At 45.4% G+C, this 11119-nt stretch overlaps 1 protein-coding gene across 1 annotated transcript; it reads left to right on the forward strand.

Moving 5' to 3' along the window:
- Window positions 1–9704: 9704 nt before the first annotated feature.
- LRRC30 (leucine rich repeat containing 30) lies at window positions 9705–10610 on the forward strand. The gene has a single exon (XM_029219167.1). The coding sequence runs from the start codon at window positions 9705–9707 to the stop codon at window positions 10608–10610; it is 906 nt and encodes a 301-aa protein (XP_029075000.1).
- Window positions 10611–11119: the final 509 nt, after the last annotated feature.

Genomic DNA, 11119 nt, shown 5'->3' on the forward strand with positions numbered 1-11119 from the left:
GAGAGATTCCCGCGCAGAGGATCGGGGCCGAACGGCACTCACCAGGCCGAGAGGCTTGTCTGCTCACCTGCCAGGGCGGGCGGGGCTGGGAGCTGAGGCTCGGGCTTCGGTCGGAGCGCCGGGAGAGGACTGGGGTTGACAGCGTGAACATAGCCTGCAGGGCGTTAGTGCGCCACGGCTAGCAGGGAGGGAGTCCGGGGAAACGTCTGGAGCTGCCGAAGAGGCAAGAGACTTTTTCTTCCCTCTTTGTTTCCTGGTCTGCGAGGAGAGGGGATTAAGAACGCTGCTTAAAGGAGCTCCAGAGACGGGCGCGAGCCGCGGCTAAAAGCGCGGACCCCAGAGACGGGCACGAGACGCTAAGGCTGCTGCTGCCGCCACCAAGAAGCCTGTGTGCGAGCACAGGTCACTCTCCACAGCCCGCTTCTGGGGAGGCTGGGCAGCCCGCCACTGCCGGGGTCTCGGGATCCAGGGACAACTTCCCCGGAAGAACGCACGGCGGGCCTCAGGCTGGTGCAACGTCACGCCGGCCTCTGCCGCCGCAGGCCCGCCCCGCACGCAGTGCCCCTCCCACACCCGGCCTGAGTGAGCCAGAGCCCCCGAATCAGCGGCTCCTTTAACCCCGTCCTGCCTGAGCAAAAAACAGACGACCCCCAGCGACCTACACGCAGAGGCAGGGCCAAATCCAAAGCTGAGCCCCTGGGAGCTATGAGAACAAAGAAGAGAAAGGGAAATCTCTCCCAGCAGCCTCAGAAGCAGCGGATTAAAGCTCCACAATCAACTTGATGTACCTGCATCTGTGGAATACCTGAAGAGACAATGAATCATCCCAAATTGAGGAGGTGGACTCTGAGAGGAAGATTTATGATTTTTTTCCCCATTTCCTCTTTTTGTGAGTGTGTATGTGTATGCTTCTGTGGGAGACTTTGTGTAGGTTTGCTTCCACCATTTGTCCTAGCGTTCTATCTGTCCGTTTTTTTTTCTTTTTTTTCCTCTTAAAAATTATTTTTTTATTTTAATAACTTTATTATGTTTTATCTTACTTTATGTTATTTCACTTTATCTTCTTTCTTTCTTTTTTTCCTTCCTTCCTTCCTTCCTCCCTCCCTCCCTTCTTTCTTTCTTTCTCTCTCTCTTTCTTTCTTTCTACTTCTACTAATTCTTTCGTTCTACTTTATTTCCCTTTTATTCTGAGCCGACTGGATGAAAGGCTCTTGGTGCTGCAGCCAGGAGTCAGTGCTGTGCCTCTGAGGTGGGAGAGCCAACTTCAGGACACTGGTCAACAAGAGACCTCCCAGCTCCACATAATATCAAACAGCGAAAATCTCCCAGAGATCTCCATCTCAACACCAGCACCCAGCTTCACTCAACGACCAGCAAGCTACAGTGCTGGACATCCTATGCCAAACAACTAGCAAGACAGGAACACAACCCCACCCATTACCAGAGAGGCTGCCTAAAATCGTAAAAAGTCCACAGACACCCCAAAACACACCACCAGACGTGGACCTGCCCACCAGAAAGACAAGATCCAGCCTCATCCACCAAAACACAGGCACTAGTCCCCTCCACCAGGAAGCTTACACAACCCACTGAACCAACCTTAGCCACTGGGGACAGACACCAAAAACAACGGGAACTACGAACCTGCAGCCTGCAAAAAGGAGACCCCAAACACAGTAAGATAAGCAAAATGAGAAGTTAGAAAAATACACCGCGGATGAAGGAGCAAGATAAAAGCCCACCAGACCTAACAAATGAAGAGGAAATAGGCAGTCTACCTGAAAAAGAATTCAGAATAATGATAGTAAAGATGATCCAGAATCTTGGAAATAGAATAGACAAAATGCAAGAAACATTTAACAAGGACCTAGAAGAACTAAAGATGAAACAAACAACAATGAACAACACAATAAATGACATTAAAAATACTCTAGATGGGATCAATAGCACAATAACTGAGGCAGAAGAACGGATAAGGGACCTGGAAGATAAAATAGTGGAAATAACTACTGCAGAGCAGAATAAAGAAAAAAGAATGAAAAGAACTGAGGACAGTCTCAGAGACCTCCAGGACAACATTAAACGCACCAACTTTCAAATTATAGGGGTCCCAGAAGAAGAAGAGAAAACGAAACGGACTGAGAAAATATTGGAAAAGATTATAGTCGAAAACTTCCCTAATATGGGAAAGGAAATAGTTAATCAAGTCCAGGAAGCACAGAGAGTCCCATACAGGATAAATCCAAGGAGAAATACGCCAAGACACATATTAATCAAACTGGCAAAAATTAAATACAAAGAAAACATATTAAAAGCAGCAAGGGAAAAACAACAAATAACACACAAGGGAATCCCCATAAGGTTAACAGCTGATTTTTCAGTAGAAACTCTGCAAGCCAGAAGGGACTGGCAGGACATATTGAAAGTGATGAAGGAGAAAAACCTGCAACCAAGATTACTCTACCCAGCAAGGATCTCATTCAGATTTGATGGAGAAATTAAATCCTTTACAGACAAGCAAAAGCTGAGAGAGTTCAGCACCACCCAACCAGCTTTACAACAAATGCTAGAGGAACTTCTCTAGGCAAGAAACACAAGAGAAGGAAAAGACCTACGATAATGAACCCAAAACAATTAAGAAAATGGGAATAGGAACATACATATCGATAATTACCTTAAATGTAAATGGACTAAATGCTCCCACCAAAAGACACAGATTGGATGAATGGATACAAAAACAAGACCCATATATTTGCTGTCTACAAGAGACCCACTTCACACCTAGAGACACATACAGACTGAAAGTAAGGGGATGGAAAAAGATATTCCATGCAAATGGACTAAATGCTCCCACCAAAAGACACAGATTGGCTGAATGGATACAAAAACAAGACCCATATATTTGCTGTCTACAAGAGACCCACTTCACACCTAGAGACACATACAGACTGAAAGTAAGGGGATGGAAAAAGATATTTCATGCAAATGGAAACCAAAAGAAAGCTGGAGTAGCAGTACTCATATCAGACAAAATAGACTTTAAAATAAAGACTATTAGAAGAGACAAAGAAGGACACTACATAATGATCAAGGGATCAATCCAAGAAGATATAACAATTGTAAATATTTATGCACCCAACATAGGAGCACCTCAATACATAAGGCAAATACTAACAGCCATAAAAGGGGAAATCGACAGTAACACATCCATAGTAGGGGACTTTAAGACCCCACTTTCACCAATGGACAGATCATCCAAAGGGAAAATAAATAAGGAAACACAAGCTTTAAATGTTACATTAAACAAGATGGACTTAATTGATATTTATAGGACATTCCATCCAAAAACAACAGAATACACATTCTTCTCAAGTGCTCATGGAACATTCTCCAGGATAGATCATATCTTGGGTCACAAATCAAGCCTTGGTAAATTTAAGAAAATTGAAATTGTATCAAGTATCTTTTCTGACCACAACTCTGTGAGACTAGATGTCAATTACAGGAGAAGATCTGTAAAAAATACAAACACATGGAGGCTACACAATACACTACTTAATAACGAAGTGATCACTGAAGAAATCAAAGAGGAAATCAAAAGATACCTAGAAACAAATGACAATGGAGACACGACCACCCAAAATCTATGGGATGCAACAAAAGCAGTTCTAAGAGGGAAGTTTATAGCAATACAATCCTACCTTAAGAAACAGGAAACATCTCGAATAAACAACCTAAACTTACACCTAAAGCAATTAGAGAAAGAAGAACAAAAAAACCCCAAAGTTAGCAGAAGGAAAGAAATCATAAAAATCAGATCAGAAATAAATGAAAAAGAAATGAAGGAAATGATAGCAAAGATCAATAAAATTAAAAGCTGGTTCTTTGAGAAGATAAACCAAATTGATAAACCATTAGCCAGACTCATCAAGAAAAAAAGGGAGAAGACTCAAATCAATAGAATTAGAAATGAGAAACAAGAAGTAACAACTGACACTGTAGAAATACAAAAGATCATGAGAGATTACTACAAGAAACTCTATGCCAATAAAATGGACAACCTGGAAGAAATGGACAAATTCTTAGAAATGCACAACCTGCCAAGACTGAATCAGGAAGAAATAGAAAATATGAACAGACCAATCACAAGCACTGAAATTGAAACTGTGATTAAAAATCTTCCAACAAACAAAAGCCCAGGACCAGATGTCTTCACAGGCGAATTCTATCAAACATTTAGAGAAGAGCTAACACCTAACCTTCTCAAACTCTTCCAGAATATAGCAGAGGGAGGAACACTCCCAAACTCATTCTACGAGGCCACCATCACCCTGATACCAAAACCAGACAAGGATGTCACAAAGAAAGAAAACTACAGACCAATATCACTGATGAACATAGATACAAAAATCCTCAACAAAATACTAGCAAACAGAATCCAACAGCACATTAAACGGATCATACATCATGATCAAGTGGGGTTTATTCCAGGAATGCAAGGATTCTTCCATATACGCAAATCAATCAACGTAATACACCATATTAATAAATTGAAGGAGAAAAACCATATGATCATCTCAATAGATGCAGAGAAAGCCTTCGACAAAATTCAACACCCATTTATGATAAAAAACCCTGCAGAAGGTAGGCATAGAGGGAAGTTTCCTCAACATAATAAAGGCCATATATGACAAACGCACAGCCAACATCATCCTCAATGGTGAAAAACTGAAAGCATTTCCACTAAGATCAGGAACAAGACAAGGTTGCCCACTCTCACCACTCTTATTCAACATAGTTTTGGAAGTTTTAGCCACAGCAATCAGAGAAGAAAAGGAAATAAAAGGAATCCAAATCAGAAAAGAAGAAATAAAGCTGTCACTGTTTGCAGATGACATGATACTATACATAGAGAATCCTAAAGATTCTACCAGAAAACTACTAGAGCTAATCAATGAATTTGGTAAAGTAGCAGGATACAAAATTTATGCACAGAAATCTCTGGCATTCCTATACACTAATGATGAAAAAATCTGAAAGTGAAATCAAGAAAACACTCCCATTTACCATTGCAACAAAAAGAATAAAATATCTAGGAATAAACCTACCTAAGGAGACAAAAGACCTGTATGCAGAAAATTATAAGACACTGATGAAAAAAATTAAAGATGATACAAATAGATGGAGAGATATACCATGTTCTTGGATTGGAAGAATCAACATTGTGAAAATGAGTCTACTACCCAAAGCAATGTACAGATTCAATGCAATCCCTATCAAACTACAACTGGCATTTTTTACAGAACTAGAACAAAAAATTTCACAATTTGTATGGAAACACAAAAGACCCTGACTAGCCAAAGCAATCTTGAGAAAGAAAAACAGAGCTGGAGGAATCAGGTTCCCTGACTTCAGACTATACTACAAAGCTACAGTAATCAAGACAGTATGGTACTGGCACAGAAACAGAAAGATAGATCAATGGAACAGGATAGAAAGCCCAGAGATAAACCCATGCACATATGGTCACCTTATCTTTGATAAAGGAGGCAGGAATGTACAGTGGAGAAAGGACAGCCTCTTCAATAAGTGGTGCTGGGAAAACTGGACAGGTACATGTAAAAGTATGAGATTAGATCACTCCCTAACACCATACACAAAAATAAGCTCAAAATGGATTAAAGACCTAAATGTAAATCCAGACACTATCAAACTCTTAGAGGAAAACATAGGCAGAACACTCTATGACATAAATCACAGCAAGATCCTTTCTGACCCACCTCCTAGAGAAATGGAAATAAAAACAAAAATAAACAAATGGGACCTAATGAAACTTCAAAGCTTCTGCACAGCAAAGGAAACCATAAACAAGACCAAAAGACAACCCTCAGAATGGGAGAAAATATTTGCAAATGAAGCAACTGACAAAGGATTAATGTCCAAAATTTGTAAGCAGCTCATGCAGCTCAATAACAAAAAACCAAACAACCCAATCCAAAAATGGGCAGAAGACCTAAATAGACATTTCTCCAAAGAAGATATACAGTCTGCCAACAAACACATGAAAGAATACTCAACATCATTAATCATTAGAGAAATGCAAATCAAAACTACAATGAGATATCATCTCACACCAGTCAGAATGGCCATCATCAAAAAATCTAGAAACAATAAATGCTGGAGAGGGTGTGGAGAAAAGGGAACCCTCTTGCACTGTTGGTGGGAATGTAAATTGATACAGCCACTGTGGAGAACAGTATGGAGGTTCCTTAAAAAACTACAAATAGAACTACCATATGGCCCTGCAATCCCACTACTGGGCATAGACCCTGAGAAAACCATAATTCAAAAAGAGTCCTGTACCAAAATGTTCATTGCAGCTCTATTTACAATAGCCCAGAGATGGAAACAACCTAAGTGCCCATCATCGGATGAATGGATAAAGAAGATGTGGCACATATATACAATGGAATATTACTCAGCCATAAAAAGAAACGAAATTGAGCTATTTGTAATGAGGTGGATAGACCTAGAGTCTGTCATACAGAGTGAAGTAAGTCAGAAAGAGAAAGACAAATACCGTATGCTAACACATATATATGGAATTTAAGAAAAAAATAATGTCATGAAGAACCTAGGAGTAAGACAGGAATAAAGACACAGACCTACTAGAGAATGGACTTGAGGATATGGGGAGGGGGAAAGGTAAGCTGTGACAAAGCGAGAGAGAGGCATGGACATATATACACTACCAAATGTAAGACAGATAGCTAGTGGGAAGCAGCTGCATAGCACAGGGAGATCAGCTCGGTGCTTTGTGACTACCTGGAGGGGTGGGATAGGGAGGGTGGGAGGGAGGGCGATGCAAGAGGGAAGAGATATGGGGACATATGTATATGTATAACTGATTCACTTTGTTATAAAGCAGAAAGTAACACACCATTGTAAAGCAATTATACTCCAATAAAGATGTAAAAAAAAAAAAAAAGAACTGAACTATTTTGGGGAGGGGATTAAATCCATTATGCGAAAGTCTTTGGGAATGGTATTTTAACTTTGGCTTCTCCTAGTTGTGTTGGGGGAGAGAAAGTAGGGTTAATGCCTAATTATGTAGTTATTTCTATTATGTGGTTACAGAGTCATTTCTTTACCTATGTTCTCTCCAGACCTACTCCATAGAAACTGGAAAACAGAAAACCATATCCTAGCCACAGTTATTCCAGCTCTGTATACGTTTAAGCCCAGAGTTTTCTTATGGTTCCAGCCAGGGCTGTTGAGTCAGACTAACTGGGTTTGAATTCTGGTCCTGCCATTGAGTAGATACTTGAAGTTGGGACAGCAACTTGATCTTGCATTAGCAACTTGACCTCTCTCTGACTTCCTTTTCCTCATATTAAAATGGAGTTAATTTTAATATTCATCTTCTATGTAAAGTGCCTAGTGCAGTGCATTTCACATAGTAAATATTCGATCAATATTGGCTATTGATAAGTGCTCAAAAAGTATTTATTGGAAAGAATGTATTAAGGGGAAAGAGAATTGTCACAAAGAAGAAAGCCATGACTCTTTCTCAAACCACTCCAGCTCCTGCTGGTCTCAACATTTCAGATATTCTAGCATAATTTCTCAGGCTCATGGAAGCAGAAGAATTCTATTGTCACATGAAATTTACATATATAAGGCGTGATCTGCTCCAAAAACCTAGGATACAAATTTAGTCACGTTATTCCCCCACCCCCTTCCCCAATTAATACGTATGGTATACTCAGATATACCATAAAAAAAAGTCTAGAGTGGGCTTCCCTGGTGGCACAGTGGCTGCGAGTCCTCCTGCCGATACAGGGGACACGGGTTCGTGCCCCGGTCCGGGAGGATCCCGCATGCCGTGGAGTGGCTGGGCCCGTGAGCCATGGCCGCTGAGCCTGCGCGTCCGGAGCCTGTGCTCCGCAACGGGAGAGGCCACAACAGTGAGAGGCCCGCATACAGAAAGAAAAATAAAAAGTCTAGAGTGTCCACTTTTGTCCAGTAATGCCTGGGGCTTAATCAGTTGAAAGGGGTCAGAGCGCTCTCAAATGCCAAGTGGGGCAGAGATGGCCTGGCACTGTCTTACACTTCCTGCCGCTCCACCTCAGTGGATGGGCCTGCAGCTTCCCCGGGGCGGCATCCAGCCAGAGCCCAGCTCAAGGTCCTGGCTTGGTGATGACTGTTCTGAGACCACAGTCACAGGACCAGCACTGCTGTCCAGGAGGCCCAACTGCTATGCCACAGCTGTGCCAGCAAAAGCCGCAGGCCTGCGGGCCACGCCAGCCGTTGCAAAGCCCATACACCCTTTTCTCAGAACCTGGGCCATCAACCTCGATATCTCTTCTCCCCTTAACCACAACTTACTTTTAGGATTATTTCACCTATGCAGATGTGTCCGCCTGTGCCCCAGCTGGGTGAGTTTGCCAGGGCCGCCACACAAAGCTCCATAGACTTGGCCGGTGGGGGAGCTTAAACAGCAGAAATTTATTTTCCACAATTCTGGAGGCTGCAAATCTAAGAGAAGGTGTTGGCAGGTAGGTTGCTTCTGAGGCCTCTCTCCTTGGCTTGCGGATGGCCGTCTTCTTCCTGTGTCCTCACGTGGCCTTGTCTCCAAACACGGTCACATTCTGAGTTGCTGGAAGTTAGGATTTCATCGTTGGAAATTTGGGAGCGGGGGCACAGTTCAGCCCATGACACCAACAACCGACTGCGCACTTAGGATGCAAGTTAACTTGTTCAGTGAGAGAGATGGAGAGAGCTGTGTACCCAGGGAGGCCTCTCCAGACTACTTTCCAGGACAATAGGCACGTGCTTTCCTTACTAAGTGGACAGTCAAGGGCTGTCCAAACATTTACAGAGCACCCTACCAAGCCCAGGAGCTCTCTGTAGAACAGAGGACCCCAGAGCTTCTCTGGGAGAAAATGCGAGTGTGGTCAAGACCCCTTCACCCTCTCCTCAAGGAATCACCTCTGACCAGTACCGTGTAAAACCCTGTCCTGGAGGATTCCAGGTGTCCCGGCTCCCTCTGTTACTTTTTCACAACGACATGATTCACTGCGGTTTGAATCGGTATGTATGTTACGTCTGCCAATCCTTAACTTTGGGAACATAATTCTGCGACTTACATTCAGCCCGGCTCCGCTCCACGGTCCGGACAAGCCTGAGATCTGCAGACACCCTGGCTTTATTTTTCCCCTTGGCTTCTTTTCGGAGACGGGCTGGTTAATCGCCCTGCTCAGCTGTGACACCCAGAAAAGCAGAGACAGGAAAGTCAGACACGGCCTCCCCTTGACCTGTTTGCACACACCAGACCAATAAAGTGCGGGCAGAATGACAGTGACAGCTGCCCCGTGGTGTTCAGAGGGACCCGAGAGGTTCAGTTCTGCAGCCTCAGGGACAAGGGTATCATTACAGCCCGGCTGCTCCGAGAGGAGCCACTTCAACCCAGCCTGGAAGACGGGCGGCTCTCGGCGGCGCAGCTAGACATCTGGGACCCCGAACACCAGGCATCTGGGACCCTGAGAGCCGGGGATCTGGGACCTCCCCCCAAGTCCTACTCACCCTGCGGCACCACCGGCCACGGCTCCCATCACCCGATCGGCTCCCTGCCGGGCTTCAGCAGCTGGGCCGGGAGCCCATCCCCACCTGCGGCGACAGAGGGGCACGAGGAAGGCAGGTAAATGGGGGCCAGGCAGTCTGGTGCCCGCTGCAAGGACAAGGGCCTCCCGGGGCGGGGGGTCCTGCGGGGGAGGCAGAAGTTCTCCCCGTGGGACGATGCTCTGCTCTCGGGGAGGGACCCGCGGTGTCTGCTGAAGCGGGGCCTGCGGCACGTCAGTTTCAGCCTGGTCACCAAGGGCATGACAGATGCTCCTGACTTCCTGTGGAGCCTGTCAGAGGTGCAGAAGCTCAACCTGTCCCACAACCAGCTCCGGGCCCTCCCGCCCGAGGTGGGGAAGCTGACACGGCTGGTGGTCTTGAACTTGTGCGGGAACCGCCTGAAGACCCTGCCCCGGGAGGTCAGCCTCCTCCAGAGCCTCAAGGTCCTGTTTGTGCACATGAACTGCCTGACGGAGCTGCCGGCAGAGCTGAGCGCCTGTCGGAACCTGGAGGTCCTGAGCCTGTCGCACAACTTCCTGTCCCAGCTCCCCGCCAGCCTCGCGGACCTCTCCCGGCTGCGCAAGCTGAACCTCAGCCACAACCGCTTTGCACACATCCCTGTCTGCGTGTTCTCGCTCAGGGAGCTGGACTTCCTGCACGTGGGCTCCAACCGCCTGGAGAACATTGCCGAGAGCATCCAGTGCCTGGCCAGCCTGCAGATCTTCATTGCCGAGAGTAACAATATCCACACCTTCCCCCGCTCCCTCTGCCTGCTCACGAGCCTGGAGCTGCTGAACTTGAACAACAATGACATCCAGACCCTCCCCGAGGAGCTCTACCTGCTGTGCAGACTGGCCAGGATCGCTTGGAACCCCATGGACAAAGGGCTTCACATTTCCCACAACCCTTTATCCAAACCTCTGCCCGAGCTGCTGGAGGGGGGTCTGGAGATGCTCTTTAGTTACCTGAAGGACAAAAAACACACCTGACGTGGGCGCCGGAGACACCGACAGACTTAGCCGGGTACTTTCCTGGTCTAAACCTTCTCCTCTTCCTGTTTCTGTGGGTCGATGCTTGTGCTATTATTTGCTAAATCACACTGAACGCCCCTTCTAAGGAGGCGTTTGCTTTTAGCTCTGTATGTTCTTAATAACCCGCATAATACTATGTTCATCTCCTTCTAAACATTAATTGAAAGAGGACTTGGGTTTTCCCCAAAGAGAAATAATTCTGATTCTTCTGGGGAGCGGTGGGATTCAGCCTTTGGAAGGGAGGACAGCAGGTCTGATTCAAAGTCAATCAAAAGTGAAATATTTGTTAAGTATGTGCAGTGGGCCTGGTACGATATAGGAGGCATTGACACCATCTGATTTCAGCCCCTGAATTGGCAACGTGGGTAGCAATGGCAAGACATGCTCCCACCTCAGCCGCCATCAAGCATCACTTGGGACCAAAGAGCAAGCTGGGGCCCTGCCCCCCCGGCAATGACCAAATCAGC

This window comes from Monodon monoceros, unplaced genomic scaffold, assembly GCF_005190385.1.
Source record: "Monodon monoceros isolate NGI ecotype Baffin Bay Population unplaced genomic scaffold, NGI_Narwhal_1 Super_Scaffold_1, whole genome shotgun sequence".
NCBI classification, from domain to species: Eukaryota; Metazoa; Chordata; class Mammalia; order Artiodactyla; family Monodontidae; genus Monodon; species Monodon monoceros.